The sequence below is a fragment of the Caretta caretta genome, chromosome 17, assembly GCF_965140235.1.
Source record: "Caretta caretta isolate rCarCar2 chromosome 17, rCarCar1.hap1, whole genome shotgun sequence".
NCBI lineage: Eukaryota > Metazoa > Chordata > Testudines > Cheloniidae > Caretta > Caretta caretta.
The window spans coordinates 16,474,539-16,495,965 of record NC_134222.1 but is presented as its reverse complement, the minus strand read 5'-3'; the positions used below and the strand labels follow the sequence as shown (position 1 = coordinate 16,495,965).

The window sequence follows — 21,427 nt, the reverse complement described above, 5'->3', positions numbered from 1 at the left end:
ACAGTGGTATTTTTACCTCAGCCAAAGGCTCACGAAAGCTCATGCTCAAATAAATTGGTTAGTCTCTAAGGTGCCACAAGTACTCCTTTTCTTTTTGCGAATACAGACTAACACGGCTGTTCCTCTGAAGACTAGCTAATGTTATTCTAAATGTGTTTAAACTCTGTCTACACTGAAGGTGCAAAGTGGTGTTTTATATCATGTTTGCTAACGCAGTTTTTAAAAAGCATCTTTTTTCTTAGTGTAGAAGACACTCTTAAGTAGTCAACTACTTTCAACTGTGAAAGACAGTCCCTTAGTTCCTCAGGTGACTTCATATCTTTTCAGAAGATACATGAAGCTTTTGACATAGGTAATAAAACCTTAGGGCTTGCCTACAGCTTTTTGTAGCGCCATAATTATATTGCACAGCATTAAGCTATGCTGACAGAAGCATGTTTATATGGTATGAGTGCATCCATACTTGAGGGTTGTCCTGCTTTAATTATATCTGTTTCTAAACTATAGTGGTCTAGCTAAATGGTACAACTTTTGTGTGTAGACAAGGCCGAAGAGATGGCCCACTTAGAATATGCCAGACCATCTTTCAAAAGCTTAATGACCTGTCTTGGAGCTTGTATTTCAACAATCAGTTTGCCCATCAAGAAAAATGGTTTCTTATGGTCCTTACATATTGGTCATTGAAGAATGTAGTTTTGCCTGGCTAAGTGGAGTTTTTGTTAAAAACTAAAAATCATCCTTCACCCTGTCTCCTTTGATTATTAAATATTGCTTGACTGACCGACATATTTCCCTCGCCCACCTTGTGTGTCTCATATCCTGAGACCAACACACCTACAACAACACTGCAAACAGACCTATTTAGTCCATCACAGAAACAGTGGACATACCTGAACAGTGTATTTGCTGCTGTTTAAAATTCTAAATCAGAGCTCATTCTCTCAGCACCCATTCTTTATTCATGGCGGGACTCTCAGTTGTTTAACTGTCATACAGAATTATATACACACACAGCTGCTATAGAAGTAATTATTCTGCTTGATCCGCAGTGAAGTTACTGTTCAACATACAGCATTATAACTTCATTGAAGAATCAAATAGTAGATGAGGTGTTACTGACCCAAGTCCTTATTTAAACACAAATAGCTCTGGTAAATGTGAAACACTAAGAATAAGTATGATAAACACTTGACGGCAAATGAGTTGGATTATGCATGACTTTTGTCATTATGACTGTCCTTTAATTATCTCAATTTTCCACCTTTGAGTGATAATGGCTGCTGCAGCTTGTGCTTTCCTGTTCTCAAGGCGGAATGAAAGAGTAGTGTTGCTCCTTGTGTTGGTTAAGTCGCGTAATTCTATGAATAAAACTTCCAGCTCAAGTCTGGCAGTGTCTGTTGCAGCAAGGCCACAAGGAGGCTTAACTCTCCACCGGATTTCTATTCCTACCCACTTCCTGTGGCAACATGAAGCTACTATTTTTGTGTGTAGTGTAGTAGCACTTGAAGGCCCTATTGTGCTATGAGCAGTACATAGTTCGGTGGTTTTCAACCTTTTTTCATTTGCGGATCCCTAAAAGATTTTGAATGGAGGTTCACTCCTCTTTGGAAATTCAACCTGTGGTCTGCAGACCCCTACCATAGAAGTCTTAGATTAAAAACGGACTGAACAGTATTTAACTATAAATGTTTGCGTGTGCTTGGGGCTAAACTGTGGGCTTCTATGGTAATGACGACACTTCCAGGTTTTGACCTGTAGGTGGGGGTATTCACATACTTTTGATAAGAAAAACAGAATGCCTTTTCTGGAATCTAAAACTTTATTTTCATAAAAAGAAAAGGAGGACTTGTGACACCTTAGAGACTAACAAATTTATTTGAGCATAAGCTTTTGTGAACTACAGCTCACTGCATCTGATGAAGTGAGCTGTAGCTCACAAAAGCTTATGCTCAAATAAATTTGTTAGTCTCTAAGGTTCCACAAGTCCTCCTTTTCTTTTTGCGGATAGAGACTAACACGGCTGCTACTCTGAAACCTGTTTATTTTCATAGTCACCTTTTGTGGACCCCTTAGACATAGTCTCCGGACCTCCAGGGCTCCACTGATCCCAGGCTGAAAACCATTGATGTAAATATAAAGAAAGGCCATACCATGAAAAGTTTACCATCTAACAGACAAAGGGAGAGAGACAAGCAGGCACAGCGAGATTGTGATTTGCCCAAGGTCATGCAGAAAGTCAGTGGAAGAGCTGGGAAATGAACTCTGATCTTGTGTCCCAAACCATGCTTTAATCACAAGACCATCTTCTCATAAGGCTTTGCACTCAAGAGACTCGTAGCATACCTCCCTTGCATTGGATTGTGCATAGTGTAAACATAGGTTTTTTTTATGGAAGCACAATATTTTGATGTCCAGTTTATCCAGATACTTCCTTTGTTTCACTCCAGTTTACAGGGTATTCATACTTGTAAAGTGTTCTTGTCTACTACACTAAACCAAGGGAGGATTGTGTTAAGTAGAAAGGATCAACCAGTACAGGACTTTAATAGTGGTGTTACCGGTATCCTTCCCCAAAGGCTTCATGATTTAGATGTGATCAGTCTTTGCCAACCTAAGGACCAGGCGTTCTGCTCCCATACTAGATTTCAGTGATTTCTTTTATTTTAAACAGTTGTCTTATTTTAAAGGAGATGTGCTAACTTTTCATGAAGTTAGTATTCCTAATCTGTGTTACAACCTGTATTTGTGGGAAATTGGCCCTCTCTGACTTAGTGGGGATTTTTGTTGTTTGGGGTGTCTGGTTTTTATTTGGTGCTGATTTCATTAAATCCACCTGCCATCTGGTACCATAAATGCTGTTACCTTTGGATAACAGTTTTGGGATTTTTCTTTCTGCTTGATGGCGGCCTAGTCTGTAAACGAGTCACGATACCCAAGATTGAGGCGCTGTGGAATTCTTTCATAAGTTACCAGATGTAAACAAGACTCTTTACCCTTTTTGTTTGCTTGGCAATATATTGCTAGTTGTTCAGTGCTTCTAGTTTCCCACAGTGGTATTTGTACAAACAATAAACCTTTGGTGTCAAGAATGTTAAAATTGCAGTGCTTCATTGGATGAAACTTTTTCAAACCTAATAGATGTTTCTTCGTGGAATCATTTTGGTTTAGAAGGGATGTAAAACAGACCAGAAGAAGGGATTTATTTATTTATTTTATTTTTTGGGGTGGGGGGGAGAAGCAAGACTGAGAAAAGGTCAAATAACTCATATCTAGTACTCTGTGTAAAGGTTGATTTAATTATTCCTAATAAATTAATGTTTGTTCTAGCTTTAACTGTCCCCAGTGATGCTGATTCCACCATCTCCCTTGGCAGCTTGAACTGTTCTTGTAACTAGGGTTTATAACAGTTGTCCTAATATGAAACTCAAAACCAGGGAGGCCTTCTCCCCCCACCCACACCTTTCCCTTTCAGTTAAGATGTGAACGTGCAATAAGCATGTTTTGAGACATTAGTAGGTCCTCTAGAAAAACCAGGGAAGGCCAGAATTGATCGTGCCATTTCTCAGGTTAAAAAAAAAAGGGGGGTGGGGGCAGTGGAAATAAAAATCTCTTGGAAGCCATATTTTTAATCATAAAAGAGCCGAAAAGGCACAAGCTCAGTGTTTAAAAATAATTATTTGCAGGTCACCTTTTAAGCCAGTTGTGTTCTGTATGTTGAGAATATTGATTCCTGATTTGCTTTTACATATGTCGGACAACTAGTTTTCTTTTTTTTAAAGTATGTGTGGACTAAAACATTGTGGCTGTTAAGTATTTCTGCGTTTCTTTTCATGTCAGATTTGCTTGCTCTTCTTCCCTGTTATGTTGTAGAGCCAGTGTTTTTTTTCCTTTGTTTCCACTGCTTCACTCTTTTTTTTTTGGTCCCTTTTTGCATCTTTTGTAAATATAGGCAGTGTCTGATAACTAGCAGGGCTCAGTATCTGAGACTCATTTTTGACTATTAGTAATGGGTGTAATTTAGTGGGGCTCTGGTGGTGGAAACGAGTTTAAATTGCAGGTAAACAAACCGGCCTGGCCCACCAGGGGCTTTCCCTGATTAACCCCATTACCTCTTCATGCTACTTTAGTTGCACCTGCTAACAACTATGTAAATGAAGTGCAACAACACCTGATTCTTCCCTTCTAGCTAATATGACTACCACTACCTCATTCCAATAGCATATTTTTCTTATTATTTCTTGTAAACCTTCTGGAATAGTAAGGACAGTGCTAAACTTGTGGTGGTCTTTGAATATACATTATTTCACCATTAGCAGATGCGTTGAATTTTACAAAGATAGCCACTGAACCAGGAACTTATTCATAATGTCAGAATACCAGTGGAGCATAAGAGAAAAGCTTAAGGATTAGTTTCATGCCAGATACTTTTATACTAAGGCACCAGTCCAGTCTTAGCTTGCTCACTCAAAGTTCTCATTGAATGTAATAGGATATCATAGTATATCAGGATTTTGGGATTCAGATGGAGTAAAATGTCTCAAGTTTGAAATCAAGAATATGGAATGGCTCCCGTCGTGTAAGTAAAGCTATTTAGAAACTTTTCAGTGTAAAGCACTTTATTTTAATGGGTAGAGCTTTTAGTTGTAATACCTGTTGATCAATTTGGATTTCCTTGCTGTATATTTAAAGGACATTCTTTGTACAGTAAAAGCTGCTTTATCCGTCACTTCACCAATCAGAAAGCTTTATACACGGCATTTCTGATCTTCATTGAAATTCCAGTTTATAGTCCCATTGGTGTGGGGCTGGCAGAGGGTTGGGGCGTGGGAAGGGGTGTGGAGCACGAGCTCTGGGAGGAAGTTTGGGTGAAGGAGGGGGCTTGCGCCCAGAGCCTGTGCCCCACATCCCCTTCTGCACCCAAACTCTGTCCCTCTTAGTTAACCAGCATTTTTCACTTACCGGCGCCCCCGATTCTCCCAACATGCCAGTTAAAACAGCTTTTACTGGAGTTACTTTGTGTGCGTATATTACTAGTGCAAATAGTGACATACCATTCTGTAACTTACTGGCATTCTTTTATGTCACTCAGAAGCTAATTTTAACTGTAAACCCACTTATCAAGTTAACACAGCACATTGAAGAACACCTGCAAATAAACAAATAAAATACTAGATAACTGTAGTTCACCACAGGTATCTTGACTGTGTGCAGAACATAGGGTGCAGACATTGACTCTCAGCTGTACAGCAAGAATGCAAGATGATTAAAGGGACAGAGTCAACTTGAAAATCACAGTGGCAGCTGAAGTTTTTATCTGTTCTTGTTACAAGCAGCACCTAGGAATACCTTAAATGAAAGAAATTGGAGGATTTTGATTCCCATCCCCCCATCACTTTTATTTACTTCCTCCATTTGACAGTACTTTCTGCACAGTCCATTCCAGACTGGTGCTATTGGTTCTTTTCACTTCCTTTTCCAGACTTTAGGCTAATTTCACTCTCATGTACTGTTATAGAGGTAGCAGGCAGAAAGCTACTGTAAATACACTCATCTTCAAGCTTTATTGGTAGTAACAGCAATAAAGATGGTGCTAAGCAGGCAGGTGTGCGTGCAGAGAGAAAAGAAAGAATAGTGGACCTGAATCTGGTGGTGGTTGGTTGTCTCGGGTACGCTCAGAAGAACCCTCCTGAACAAAATTAGGATAGCAGAAGAACCCTTACAAACCTTTTTTTAAAAAAAGGAAAATATCTTTTTGAAAGTCAGAACACTCTAAAATAGTACGTTCTATTAGAAAAATGTTCCTTTTAGATCAATATGATCAGTGGTACATTGTTCTTATTCTAGCTCAGAACTCTTCCGTTCTAGTATACCAAATAAAGCAACCTAAAAAATGATAAACAAGGTTCAGTGCTATCAACCTGCTATCAACCTGGGTTCAAATTTCTGGCTAATCAGTGCTAGCCATTCATGTTTTGTTTTGTTTTTTTTTGTCATAAGACAACCTATGGCAATAACTGATTTCTACAATAAGTATAATGCAGATTCATAGCGGAATGTAACAACTCTCTTCATAATTGATTGTCTTCTGTTAAGCCTACCATTGCTTGTCTCAAGTAACTGCAAAGTGCTATTAAACACTCTAATAAAATCACACAACAATATCTTCATTTGGTTGACAAGGGAAGTTTATATTTGCATTATCCCTATTTAGATTATAGCTTAATGAGGCAGGGACAATGTAATCTTCTGGGTTTTGTTTTGATTTTTATAATAAAATGCTAAGCACACTATTGACACTTAACAAATAAGCTACTGTTTCTTTTTCAGTAGAATAGTTTTTCATCTGAAAAAAATCAGTGGTGCAGCTAACAATACTTTGAACTTCTATAGTACCTTTTGATCCAAGAATCTAGGAGCACACATTAGAAACAGTCATTAATTTAATCTCCACAGAACTTCACTGAGGTAGGTAAGTATTAGTCCCCTTTTCTATTATTTGTAGTAGCACATAGAATGTGCTCGGTATTGTCTCTACGCAGGAAGAAACAGTCCCAGGTGATTTAAGTGTTCAACTCCCGTACTCTGAGTGGGAGCTGGACACTTCAGTGCCCTTTGGAGATTTTCAAAGACATGAAGAAGGCAAGTGACTTGGAGGGTAGAGGTGATATGTATAGTTAACTATGTAGAATTTTATGTAGATTACTTGTAGATTTTTATTAAATATACATCACCTATTCCTGATCAATCCACAACAGTGTTCCCTGTAACTTTTCCCACACGTGTGGAATGAATTTTGTTATGTGAGACGCATCCACCCTCCTAGCTCTCTGTCCCCGCAGAGCACCTCGGCTGGGGCGGGGAGATGCACCTCTTCCCCGGCCCCTGTGCTGGGGCTGGGTTGGGGCCAGGACAGGGGCGCCTCTACCCCGTCTACAGCATGTCCAGGGCAGGTCTGTGCTGGGGCCGGCGGGGAGAGGTGCCTCTCCCTGCTGCGGCAGGTCTGGAGCTTCGAGAGACGCATCTCTCCTCGCCACAGCCCTGAGCCCCTGCACAGGGTTTAATAGGCAGCTGCACAGCCACGTGGCCGTGCAGTTTAGAGGGAACTTGGATCCACAGCCTATTCTTGATGCCCAACTTTGTGTAGGCATTCTGATATTTTTTTTTCTTTCAAAAATTAGAAAGACTAAATTTTAATTTCTTTCTTTTTGCTGAAGGATCTTAGTAAATGTTTGGAATACATGAATGATGTCAATAGAACACAAAGCTGCAGTCTGAAATGTAGCTCTCTCCTATCCATCATATATGGTTGAGGGAGTTAACATCCATCACACCTCATGTGGGTGGTGGATGGTATTTTTTATTTTGTTTTTGCTCAGAGAATAGGACAATGAATACAGTTTAGATCTGGTTATTTTCAGTTCTATGCGCTAACAGCTTGACAGTACTCGCTCCCATTCAGCCATAGCAGACACATGCTTAATTTAACAAGTCTTTTGAAAAGATGAAAGAGCTGCACTGCATACAAGCCGTTGTACTGAGAAAGCCATATCCCTTCCTTCAGAAAGAATCAGTTAAGCATTATGCAACATAAACAGAACAAGGTTTAATGTAACTACCGAATAAGACGTCAGAACTAAAACCTGACGGCTGACATGCTCCTCAGATATAGGCATTTTAAGTTCCTTCATGGCTGCTTCAGAGTCTTTTTTTACTTGGTAGTATTGCACTGCCTTTCTGTTAAACTGTTCCTCCGTGTTTTTTACCTCTTTATGCAAAAACAACCAGCTTAGATGTCTCTTAGTTCATCATCATCTTTGCAGTTTGTTCTAATGTTGATGATATTTATGACCTTCATGAATACAATATAATAATGCTGGCATAAACACCTGTGGCCCACCTGTTTATCAGCATAGGAACAGATTTGCTTTTAAGGCATATGTACTGTTCTTGTTCTATGTCATATTAACCGCTTTCTTCCAGATGGGCAACAGATGAGTTTTTAAGGGATTTGGGATTGGGATTTGTGTTCTGATTGTTACCAAATAATTTGCAGGTGTTTCTGAAGAGGAAAAGGCTGCTGAACTACAGAAAACAAAGACGACGTCACTTGTAAACAGGCTGACAGTGGATATTGTAGAAATGGAAGCTCTCCGAAAGTCTGTAGAGGATTTCTTCTGCTTTTGTTATGGTAAGCGCTTAAACTAATTTTTAAAAATCTGAAATAACACTCTTCCTGGGACAACTAAACCATCATTAAAGTAGGATGGAGAGTGGCTTATAGTTTCTGCCTTCAGTCTAGACTACTGCTGAGGTAATGAGCTTAATTTTTCAGTAGTTCTAAAGTGTATTTAAACTCCAGAGAGTTTGCTGTCTTATACATGTTTCACTGCACATGAACATTCTGAATGTTCCATGGAGCAGCTTTCTTTTAAGCAAGAATGAAATATGTAACCTAATGGTAATTCTCTGCACGGTCAACTGTGCAACTTGTGCTTAATTTCTGATCCATGTCTGAGTCCTGTTTTACCCTATCCCCAAAGCAATCAAGGTCTTGGAGTGTTGTAGGGGAAGTATGTTCCTCTCCAGAGGAAGAATTATGGTTTCCATCTTTTAGCTAACATTGCATCATGTTACTCAGTGAAGATCTTCTTTGGTCAATTAGGAAGTGGCTTTGAAGGAAGCCTCATGCTGCATTCCCCCTTGAGAAGAATGGTAACAGAAATAGCAGACCATAGGGTGGGAATGTACAACAGGGAAGAAGATGGTTCAGAGACATGGGTAGAAACTTAGGACTTGGAAGAAGGAAGGCAAAAATATGAAAGCCTAATTTGTTGTATTTAATCTTACGTATTTTTTGTTTCCCAACAATTTATTTTACAGGTAAAGCTTTAGGGAAGTCCACGGTAGTCCCTGTGCCATATGACAAGATTCAAAGGGACCAGTCTGCAGTGGTAGTGCAGGGCCTTCCTGAAGGACTTGCATTTAAACATCCTGCAAATTATGATGTGACAACACTGAAATGGATTTTGGAAAACAAATCAGGGATCTCATTTGTGATCAAAAGGTTACATTCTTTCCCTTTTATGGGTTTGTCCATTTAAATCAGAACAGCTAATTGATATTTTTCTGTGGGTACCTTAAATTCTACAATTTTTAAAAATTATGCGCATATACTGTCTGTTACATGAAGCATTCAGTGTTTGTATTTAAATGTCTTACTACCAAATGGGTAATGATATTACTTTTTAGGTAAGAGATTTTTCTTTCTTTGTGTTAATGCAGGCCTTTCCTAGAGCCAAAGAAACACCTAGGTAAGTATCAAGTCGTTTGCAGTAAACAAAACATGAAAATTATCATTAGAATATATATTTTTATCTTCAATTCTTTGTGGGAGTTAGGGCACCTATAAACACATCTATAAGTATTCTGTTTGGCAGAAATGCCTAGATTGTGGTTTGACTATTCACTCGGTTATGGAACCATTCTGTTTTCCTTTGTGCCTTCTACCGAGAACCACTGACTGGGGAGAGAATTCATTCCAATACGTTCAATCCTCCTACAGTACTCGTCTTACTGTAAATCAAGTATTATCCCCATTATAGAGAAGGGAAAACTGATCTACAGAACGGCCAGGTGACTTGCCTAAAACTCCATAGAGAGTCACTGTCAGACCGGGGATTAACACTCCTGGGTTCCTCTCTCCCAGTGCTTCAGTTGGACCACGGTTCTCTGATTGCTTCTTGGAGGCCCATGCATCATCTGTAGACATGTGTTTTATGGACGTAATGGAGTATGCCGATTCCAAGAATCAATGCAAGTGTGTTTGTATGTGTTGGGGAAGGGACTTCTTTAAGCAACAGCTGACTTGTTAGGAGCAAGAATTTCATGCCAGCGTATTTAAAGCCAATACAAAGCCCCATGTTTGCTGCTCCCCACTGTGAAGGGCTACCACAGGGCTTCCATCTTGCAGAGGGCATTGCTTAGGTTCTCCATTAGGGATAAATTTCACTTTTGAAAACAATGTCCTGCTCCACACAAAGTCTGATTTGCAGGGCAGTGTAGACGCACCTTTAGACATGTAAGATCTTGATGTAATAGAAATGGCAAAGATTCCCTTAATGAACAAAATGATGTAAAGGTAAGATTCAGTATGCTTAAGAACTATGTAGAAACGTCCATAATTCCTATTCCAATAATATTTATGCACCTAACCGCAATATAGAAACGGTAGCAAGATTGCCAAAACAGACTGGATAGTTTAATAATGTTGAGACATAGCATCAGTTTAGCTTTGTTGTTATGACTTCCAGTAACAATGATGATGGGGATAGATAAAATGTTTACATTTAATAAAAGACATTCTAATATTGTATTAGTGTTGCTTTTTAGGCTATAAACCAGAGGTAGGCAAACTACGGCCGCGGGCCACATCCGGCCCTTGAGCTCCTGCTCAGGAGCAGGGTCGGGGGCTGCTCCACACACGCATGTCACGGCTTCTGGAGTCAGCAGCATGTCCCCCCTCCAGCTCCTATGTTTAGGGGCAGCCCGGGCTCCGCGTGCTGCCCCCCCACCCCAGCGCCACCGCCTCCACCCCAGCGCCACTGCCCCCACAGCTCCCAATGGCCGGGAACAGTGGCCAATAGGAGCTGCAGGAGCGGTACCTGAGGACTGGGCAGCACGCAGACCCGCCTGACCGCACCTCGGCATAGGAGCCGGAGTGGGGACACACCGCTGCTTCCGGGAGCTGCTTGAGGTAAGCACCGCCTGAGCCCCTGCCCCAGCCCTGATCCCTCTCCCTCCCTCTGAACCCCTTGATCCCAGCCCAGATCACCCTCCTGCACCCCAAATCCCTCATCCCCAACCCCACTCCAAAACCCGCACCTCCAGCCGGAGCCCTCATTCCCTCCCTCCCCCTCCCCCTCCGCACCCCAACCCTCTACCCCAGTCTGGAGCCCCCCTGAACTCCTCATTTCTGGCCCCATCCCAGAGCCCGCACCCCCAGCCAGAGCCCATGCCCCAGGGGATTCTGTTCTCCCACCCTCCAAATCCCTCTGTCCCAGCCCGGATCACCCTCCAAATCCCTCATCCCCAGCCCCACTCCAAAGCCTGCACCTCTAGCCAGAGCCCACCCCCCCAATCCCACACCTCCCACGCTGTCCCAGCCTAGAGCCCCCTCTCATACCCTGAACTTCTCTTTTCAGCCCTACCCCAGAACCCGCGCCCCCAACCGCAATTTCATGAGCATTCATGGCCCACCATACAGTTTCCATACCCAGTGGCCCTCAGGCCAAAAAGTTTGCCCACCCCTGCTGTAAACAGTAACAACAACGAATCTCTTATAAAAGCACAAGCTCTCTAATTTGTGAAACTGAAATTAAATCGTGTTTAGCAAAACAGTATTAATTTATCTTTGTGGCATTTTAAACTTGTATATAATGTAAATGGCATATAAGAAAACTATAAATTGTATCTTCATTTTCAGGAGCTCATGTGACTGTTACAGATTCTACACGCACGGTTACACCACCGAGTGGAAGGTAAAATGTCTTTTTCCTATTGAAACTATTGTAACAGTTGTGACCTTTTTTTTCTGTCTCTGATAAATATAGCGCCTTAAAAAAGAGAGAGAAAATGAGAACACTCCATAAACTTTTATGGTTTTCAGTGTCTAGTATGTATTTTTATATGGCATTTATATGGATACATTTTTTTTTTCTGTCTGGATAACCTTTGCTTACCTAAGATCAAAAATGGCATGTGGTCAAACTTCCTCTTACTCTTGGCTATGTGTATATGTATATCAGTTTCATTTCAGTCTACATGAGTTGTATATAATAACATAATTAATATGTTACCATTCAGTAAGGAGTTTGTCTCATGCAGCAGTATATCACAAGTATGTCCATCAAGCTTATTCCTTCCCACTGTCTCTTCTATTGAATGTCATACAATTTTACCATTTGGCAGTGTCTGGAACAAGTTGGAAATTCATGAATGTAAAATGTGTGTTGCAAAATGCAAATTTTAATGGAGTTATGTGCTTCTAAATAAACATCTTACTAAAAATAGTGCAGTTCTGTAATACTAAATATGTCTTAAAGAAGTTGGGTAGGGAATGAATGATATTGAAAGCCACATAAAATACTCCAGAATAGCTATTACGTGGCACTATGAATTTTTTCTCTTAACTACTTTATATCACTTCCAAGTTATTAGATAATACAAGCACTTCAGAAACTTCCATAAGCATGTTGTTGTTTCTTCTTTTTTAATTTTTTTTTTTTTCCTTTAGTGGCCCTCCTGTCCAAGTAAAAACAGAACCAAATGAGGATTCTGGTATGTAACTGTTTGCACTTCTTTGCAAAACATTCTGAGCAAGCAGCCTTAATTTCAAGTGGTTGCATTTAGATAGCGGTAGAGAGTGCAAACAGAAAAGCATGAGAACAGCAGCAATTGACTGCAATAAATATATTAACAAACCCCTTCCTTCATCTAACCAAACTATAGCCTAATGGTTAAGTACTATAGGATTTAGTCGGTCAAAAGTATCCATTTTGAGGACTGAGAAATGATGTTTTATAAAATTTTATAGGTTGTCTAATAAAATTGTACTAATGACAATGTCATAAGATTGTAGGTAGATGGGGAAGAAGTTGTGATCTATTCCTCCCATTTTTCTTTAGTTTTCTACATCGTTTGGGTGGAGGGAAGAATTAACTAGCCCTGTCAGCTATAATATTCAGTCCTAACATATGGGCTTAATATCCCTTCATGTTTATCCTAGATAGTGTAAATTCACAGGTGCTGTATAGATAGATGATTTTTAGCTCACTTAATACATACAAAGAGTTAGTTTGCATTCTTGTTTTTATAAAGTAATCAGTCAGAGAGACTGAAATGAAGAAGAGTTGTCAAATCTTTGCTGCAAATGTTGCTAGAACATTTGCAGCATTATTAATGCTATTCTACAGACTCTTGGGGTGGTAATCTTCCTCTAGTCAAAATGTTTTGAAAACATTTCGGAACCAATTTGATGACCTGCTGAGAGCATTGCTTAGCAGAATGTAGACCAGTTCAAGGCCCTACAGTGCTGCTGCACACAGCAAAATGATTCAGTTCCAGAAATCTCTAGATTTCAAATGAATTCAGTTTGTATAAACATAAGTGAGCAAAAATTAGTTTAGAAGTGCCATGTGCGTAGGAGGGGGATGCAAAACTTTTGTGATTGTGTACAAGAAGGGAAGAGCCCAGCTTGACTTTTTGGATCCAAGGTTGAGTTTGCAGGGCTAGCAGGTTAGAAAAAAGAAATAGGGTAAATTGAGCCTATTTGATAGGGAAGTTATTGAGATGAAAGAAACCTGGAACCCCACTATGCCATTTTTAAAAAATAGTAACTTATTACATTACTTCAAACTGGTTGCTCCTCTTTGTGTGATAAAGACAAGCCAGAATTTTGGTTTTGAATCCCTTTATCATGTGTCTGCATATGTGACTGGGTGACTTTTCCATTGCTTCTGCAGGAATTTCACTAGAGATGGCAACAGTAACAGTAAAAGAGGAATCAGAGGATCCTGATTACTATCAGTATAATATTCCAGGTAATATTAGCTTGCATATATTTTGTCTCATAAGATGGTATATCTAAGTGTGACAACTGCTGTTTTTTCCTGTCTTTAGACACATTGTAGTTGCGTAGCTAAACTAGACTTATTTGTTCTAATACAAAACCTCCATGCTTGTAGCCATTTAAGTAACTCTTAATGAAGGAAATAGGCATACAGCTACTGCAACAGAATCCCCCCTCCCCTCGGCAGGTAAATGACATTATAGATCACTGAAAGTAAGCTAGTATTAAATAACTACATTGAGCTGGTAGAATTGTGGAAGAACGCTAGAATATGTTTTGCTTTGGTGACAGGCTTGCAAATGTAACCTCAGTGACAACTTTTTGTCACCTTTTTACTACGCAGTGTGCTAAAGGCTGTCTGGCTTAAAGCTTCATCTACCATAAAAATTTAATTGCCTAAAACTGGTTAAATTTTTTTAATTGCAAAAATGTCAGTAAATCTGACAGCATTTTTCATTGATTGCTGTTTGTAGTGATCCAATTTTGATTTTGTTTTCTGAATTTTCAAATATTTTTTACATTTTTCTGATTTGTGAAAAAAATCCACCATGTGAAGCAGCTGACCGATCAGGATTGGCAAGAACAAAAACAAATTAAAAAAACCCCAACAAACAAAAATCATTTTTAGGCATGGTAGAATTCAATTTTTATTTTTTATAATTTTAACCTATAATATTGATGTATGCAGTGTTATAGCTGTGTCCATCACAAGATATTAGAGAGACAAGGTGGGTAAGGTAATATTTCTTTTTTTTCCCATTTCTGGTAAAAGTTAGTGTGAAAGATTAAAATTTTCAGTTGTGGGAGATTATGGGGGCTTAGACAGTAATTACTTAATGATGGTAGATATTGAGATTCAAAAAGTTAAAGCTTCATAACCAATAAAACACAAATTGTCAATATCATATGTCAAAATATATAGGTAAATAACCTTAAATCAAACTCAAGTTCTCAAGCAGTATTTTTCTTTCTTTGCCTGTCTGTAAACTTTGAGTATCATTGATGGAAATATTTTTTCATTGCTTTGGGTGTGAAATCAGTGAAATCAATGTTTATTGACATTTTACTGATTAAAAAAAACCTGCTTATTCCAAGACTAAACATTTTGCAGAACAAAGTCATGCAAGAATATTTGTGTTAAGGTTTCTGTTAGATTTCTGAAAAAGAGAAAACTTCAAATATATCAAAGTTTTTGCTAAAACTTTTCAAATTTTGGAAAAGGAGGCTACTTTTTGATGGGAGGAAAAAAATTATTCAGGATATTTCGACCTACGTATAAATCTAAGGATCTTTTTTAGCTGTTTACAGCTTTGTCCAGCTTGTGCCTATGGGGCTTAAATCTTGCATATTAGTCTCAGCCTGGGAACCATGATATTACTGCACATGCTCAGAATTTAGATGTAAAATCTATGGAGTAGGGACTGTCTTTGATATGTTTATACAGTGCCCAGCACAATGGAGCCAAGGACTCTAGGTGCTGCTATAAAACAAACAAGAATCAGATCCAGATTTTGACAAAAGTAATCAGTCGTTATTTTTTAGAACCAAATTGTGCCCTCTGTATGATGTACAACTCTCATTGGCTTCCCTGGGAGATGTATGCATGCATCTCGGGAGGGAAATTTAGACCTTAGTATAAAATGTAATCTGATTATATTTTTAACAATCAGTATTGAAACAGACTTCACCACTACCCCAGTCTCCTTCCATACATAGCAACACATAGTGATGCAGTATGTTTGCATGAGTTAGGGAAAAACCATATATTCACTAACTCTCTGCTAGGAACTAAGCAAAAGAACTAAAGCAACTGCCCAAACAGAGCAAAAAAGCCTTGCACCCTAAAGGTTTGTGTATATCTTCAGCAATATTGTTTGTCTGGTGAAAAGTAAGTGATGGAAAAGTTTGTTTTTACATAAAAATAACTGACTATGAATTCCTCACTCTGCAATCAGTATTCCAAAGTACTGAAGGTTACTTCAAACAAGCCAATTATCCCACCAGCCTAACTAATGCAGTCTTCGAAGATACCAGAGATGCCTTGAAATTAAAACAAAGAGAACTGAAAACAAAGGGAAAAGGCTGCAAACAAAATGCATCTGACAAAATGACCAATGAGCTTGTAAACCAGTTATACCTGACAAATCAGCTTGGACCACACAGTGCCAATTCCCTTCAAAACACAAAGTGGCTGAATAATAATAATAATAATAATAATGTGTTTCGGAATTCGAGGGAATGATGAAATGTGGCAACTAAAATGGGGAGACATCCAACTGAAGCTAGAAGAAGAATGACCCTCTTGACTTTAGACTGATAAATTCAAAAGGTTACACTCACCGTAAAAATACAGAAAGATGTCCAGTTCTAACTACAGATATTTTTTCTCCAGTGGAGATCATCCAGAATGCGAGAAGGAAGTGTCTCATTTTATCTTGCTAAAAATTGTAAATCCAGTTTGCAACAACTTGACCTTCAGTGGTACAAGACCCAGTCACTGGGAATGCATTTAATAGAATCCATCTTAAAAACTATTATAGAAAAAGCAGGAATTCATACAGAAAGGTAAATAACAAACCACACTGTGACAAAACACTTAATATAGAAATTAAATGGCCATCAGATATAATTAACTGGCACAATGCAGATAAATGGATACAGGCCATTTCAAAGCATAAGTGACTCATCAAAAGTTCTTCCACTGTTGTATACAGGTTTCAGAGGAACAGCCGTGTTAGTCTGTATTCGCAAAAAGAAAAGGAGTACTTGTGGCACCTTAGAGACTAACCAATTTATTTGAGCATGAGCTTTCGTGAGCCACAGCTCACTTCATCAGATGTTTACCGTGGAAACTGCAGCAGACTTTATATACACACAGAAATCATGAAACAATACCTCCTCCCACCCCACTGTCCTGCTGGTAATAGCTTATCTAAAGTGATCAACAGGTGGGCCATTTCCAGCACAAATCCAGGTTTTCTCACCCTCCACCCCCCCACACAAATTCACTCTCCTGCTGGTGCTAGCCCATCCAAAGTGACAACTCTTTACATAATCAAGTCGGGCTATTTCCTGCATAGATCAAGGTTTTCTCACATCCCCCCCACCCCCATACACACACAAACTCACTCTCCTGCTGGTAATAGCTCATCTAAACTGACCACTCTCCAGGTTTAAATCCAAGTTAAACCAGAACATCTGGGGGGGGGGGTAGGAAAAAACAAGAGGAAACAGGCTACCTTGCATAATGACTTAGCCACTCCCAGTCTCTATTTAAGCCTAAATTAATAGTATCCAATTTGCAAATGAATTCCAATTCAGCAGTTTCTCGCTGGAGTCTGGATTTGAAGTTTTTTTGTTTTAAGATAGCGACTTTCATGTCTGTGATTGCGTGACCAGAGAGATTGAAGTGTTCTCCGACTGGTTTATGAATGTTATAATTCTTGACATCTGATTTGTGTCCATTTATTCTTTTACGTAGAGACTGTCCAGTTTGACCAATGTACATGGCAGAGGGGCATTGCTGGCACATGATGGCATATATCACATTGGTGGATGTGCAGGTGAACGAGCCTCTGATAGTGTGGCTGATGTTATTAGGCCCTGTGATGGTGTCCCCTGAATAGATATGTGGGCACAATTGGCAACGGGCTTTGTTGCAAGGATAAGTTCCTGGGTTAGTGGTTCTGTTGTGTGGTATGTGGTTGTTGGTGAGTATTTGCTTCAGGTTGCGGGGCTGTCTGTAGGCAAGGACTGGCCTGTCTCCCAAGACTTGTGAGAGTGTTGGGTCATCCTTTAGGATAGGTTGTAGATCCTTAATAATGCGTTGGAGGGGTTTTAGTTGGGGGCTGAAGGTGACCGCTAGTGGCGTTCTGTTATTTTCTTTGTTAGGCCTGTCCTGTAGTAGGTAACTTCTGGGAACTCTTCTGGCTCTATCAATCTGTTTCTTTACTTCTGCAGGTGGGTATTGTAGTTGTAAGAAAGCTTGACAGAGATCTTGTAGGTGTTTGTCTCTGTCTGAGGGGTTGGAGCAAATGCGGTTGTATCGCAGAGCTTGGCTGTAGACGATGGATCGTGTGGTGTGGTCAGGGTGAAAGCTGGAGGCATGCAGGTAGGAATAGCGGTCAGTAGGTTTCCGGTATAGGGTGGTGTTTATGTGGCCATTGTTTATTAGCACTGTAGTGTCCAGGAAGTGGATCTCTTGTGTGGACTGGACCAGGCTGAGGTTGGTGGTGGGATGGAAATTGTTGAAATCATGGTGGAATTCCTCAAGGGCTTCTTTTCCATGGGTCCAGATGATGAAGATGTCATCAATATAGCGCAAGTAGAGTAGGGGCTTTAGGGGACGAGAGCTGAGGAAGCGTTGTTCTAAATCAGCCATAAAAATGTTGGCATACTGTGGGGCCATGCGGGTACCCATAGCAGTGCCGCTGATCTGAAGGTATACATTGTCCCCAAATGTGAAATAGTTATGGGTAAGGACAAAGTCACAAAGTTCAGCCACCAGGTTAGCCGTGACATTATCGGGGATAGTGTTCTTGACGGCCTGTAGTCCATCTTTGTGTGGAATGTTGGTGTAGAGGGCTTCTACATCCATAGTAGCCAGGATGGTGTTATCAGGAAGATCACCGATGGATTGAAGTTTCCTCAGGAAGTCAGTGGTGTCTCGAAGGTAGCTGGGAGTGCTGGTAGCGTAGGGCCTGAGGAGGGAGTCTACATAGCCAGACAATCCTGCTGTCAGGGTGCCAATGCCTGAGATGATGGGGCGCCCAGGATTTCCAGGTTTATGGATCTTGGGTAGTAGATAGAATATCCCAGGTCGGGGTTCCAGGGGTGTGTCTGTGCGGATTTGATCTTGTGCTTTTTCAGGAAGTTTCTTGAGCAAATGCTGTAGTTGCTTTTGGTAACTCTCAGTGGGATCATAGGGTAATGGCTTGTAGAAACTCGTGTTGGAGAGCTGCCGAGCAGCCTCTTGTTCATATTCCGACCTATTCATGATGACAACAGCACCTCCTTTGTCAGCCTTTTTGATTATGATGTCAGAGTTGTTTCTGAGGCTGTGGATGGCATTGCGTTCCGCATGGCTGAGGTTATGGGGCAAGTGATGCTGCTTTTCCACAATTTCAGCCCGTGCACGACGGCGGAAGCACTCTATGTAGAAGTCCAGTCTGCTGTTTCGACCTTCAGGAGGAGTCCATCTAGAATCCCTCTTTCTGTAGTGTTGGCAGGGAGACCTCTGTGGATTAGTATGTTGTTCAGAGGTATTTTGGAAATATTCCTTGAGACGGAGACGTCGAAAATAGGATTCTAGGTCACCACAGAACTGTATCATGTTCGTGGGGGTGGAGGGGCAGAAGGAGAGGCCCCGAGATAGAACAGCTGCTTCTGCTGGGCTGAGAGTATAGTTGGATAGGTTAACAATATTGCTAGGTGGGGTGAGGGAACCATTGCTGTGGCCCCTTGTAGCATGGATTTTACTAAAACTAGACAAGCCATTTACAACGCACACTTTGCTTCTCTACAAAAGAAAAAAGACACTAAACTTTCTAAACTACTACATGCTACAAGGGGCCACAGCAATGGTTCCCTCACCCCACCTAGCAATATTGTTAACCTATCCAACTATACTCTCAGGCATCATCTCTCCAACTATCATCTCAGGCATTGGCACCCTGACAGCAGGATTGTCTGGCTATGTAGACTCCCTCCTCAGGCCCTACGCTACCAGCACTCCCAGCTACCTTCGAGACACCACTGACTTCCTGAGGAAACTTCAATCCATCGGTGATCTTCCTGATAACACCATCCTGGCTACTATGGATGTAGAAGCCCTCTACACCAACATTCCACACAAAGATGGACTACAGGCCGTCAAGAACACTATCCCCGATAATGTCACGGCTAACCTGGTGGCTGAACTTTGTGACTTTGTCCTTACCCATAACTATTTCACATTTGGGGACAATGTATACCTTCAGATCAGCGGCACTGCTATGGGTACCCGCATGGCCCCACAGTATGCCAACATTTTTATGGCTGATTTAGAACAACGCTTCCTCAGCTCTCGTCCCCTAAAGCCCCTACTCTACTTGCGCTATATTGATGACATCTTCATCATCTGGACCCATGGAAAAGAAGCCCTTGAGGAATTCCACCATGATTTCAACAATTTCCATCCCACCACCAACCTCAGCCTGGTCCAGTCCACACAAGAGATCCACTTCCTGGACACTACAGTGCTAATAAACAATGGCCACATAAACACCACCCTATACCGGAAACCTACTGACCGCTATTCCTACCTGCATGCCTCCAGCTTTCACCCTGACCACACCACACGATCCATCGTCTACAGCCAAGCTCTGCGATACAACCGCATTTGCTCCAACCCCTCAGACAGAGACAAACACCTACAAGATCTCTGTCAAGCTTTCTTACAACTACAATACCCACCTGCAGAAGTAAAGAAACAGATTGATAGAGCCAGAAGAGTTCCCAGAAGTTACCTACTACAGGACAGGCCTAACAAAGAAAATAACAGAACGCCACTAGCGGTCACCTTCAGCCCCCAACTAAAACCCCTCCAACGCATTATTAAGGATCTACAACCTATCCTAAAGGATGACCCAACACTCTCACAAGTCTTGGGAGACAGGCCAGTCCTTGCCTACAGACAGCCCCGCAACCTGAAGCAAATACTCACCAACAACCACATACCACACAACAGAACCACTAACCCAGGAACTTATCCTTGCAACAAAGCCCGTTGCCAATTGTGCCCACATATCTATTCAGGGGACACCATCACAGGGCCTAATAACATCAGCCACACTATCAGAGGCTCGTTCACCTGCACATCCACCAATGTGATATATGCCATCATGTGCCAGCAATGCCCCTCTGCCATGTACATTGGTCAAACTGGACAGTCTCTACGTAAAAGAATAAATGGACACAAATCAGATGTCAAGAATTATAACATTCATAAACCAGTCGGAGAACACTTCAATCTCTCTGGTCACGCAATCACAGACATGAAAGTCGCTATCTTAAAACAAAAAAACTTCAAATCCAGACTCCAGCGAGAAACTGCTGAATTGGAATTCATTTGCAAATTGGATACTATTAATTTAGGCTTAAATAGAGACTGGGAGTGGCTAAGTCATTATGCAAGGTAGCCTGTTTCCTCTTGTTTTTTCCTACCCCCCCCCCCAGATGTTCTGGTTTAACTTGGATTTAAACCTGGAGAGTGGTCAGTTTAGATGAGCTATTACCAGCAGGAGAGTGAGTTTGTGTGTGTATGGGGGTGGGGGGGATGTGAGAAAACCTTGATCTATGCAGGAAATAGCCCGACTTGATTATGTAAAGAGTTGTCACTTTGGATGGGCTAGCACCAGCAGGAGAGTGAATTTGTGTGGGGGGGTGGAGGGTGAGAAAACCTGGATTTGTGCTGGAAATGGCCCACCTGTTGATCACTTTAGATAAGCTATTACCAGCAGGACAGTGGGGTGGGAGGAGGTATTGTTTCATGATTTCTGTGTGTATATAAAGTCTGCTGCAGTTTCCACGGTAAACATCTGATGAAGTGAGCTGTGGCTCACGAAAGCTCATGCTCAAATAAATTGGTTAGTCTCTAAGGTGCCACAAGTACTCCTTTTCTTTTTGTTGTATACAGTGTTGTTTTAGCCATGTTGATCCCAGGATATTACCTTACCCACCTTGTGTCTCTGATATTTTTTTATTGGACTATCTTCTATTGGTGAGAGTCAAGCTTTCGAGCTTTCACAGAGCTCTTCTTCA

At 40.9% G+C, this 21,427-nt stretch overlaps 1 protein-coding gene across 7 annotated transcripts in view; it reads left to right on the top strand.

Annotated features, from left to right (window-relative positions):
- GTF2I (general transcription factor IIi) overlaps positions 1-21,427 on the top strand; it is an 81,213-nt gene that overhangs the window by 16,606 nt on the left and 43,180 nt on the right. For all 7 annotated transcript variants that reach the window (XR_012665357.1, XR_012665355.1, XR_012665358.1 and 4 more), the window contains exons 4-9: positions 8,054-8,188; positions 8,881-9,064; positions 9,283-9,311; positions 11,483-11,537; positions 12,293-12,336; positions 13,521-13,598. Coding sequence is in view for 2 of the 7 variants with exons in the window: in XM_048823982.2 (XP_048679939.2) it covers positions 8,054-8,188; positions 8,881-9,064; positions 9,283-9,311; positions 11,483-11,537; positions 12,293-12,336; positions 13,521-13,598 (525 nt within the window). In the remaining 5 variants the exon portion in view is untranslated. The remainder of the gene's footprint in view (positions 1-8,053; positions 8,189-8,880; positions 9,065-9,282; positions 9,312-11,482; positions 11,538-12,292; positions 12,337-13,520; positions 13,599-21,427) is intronic.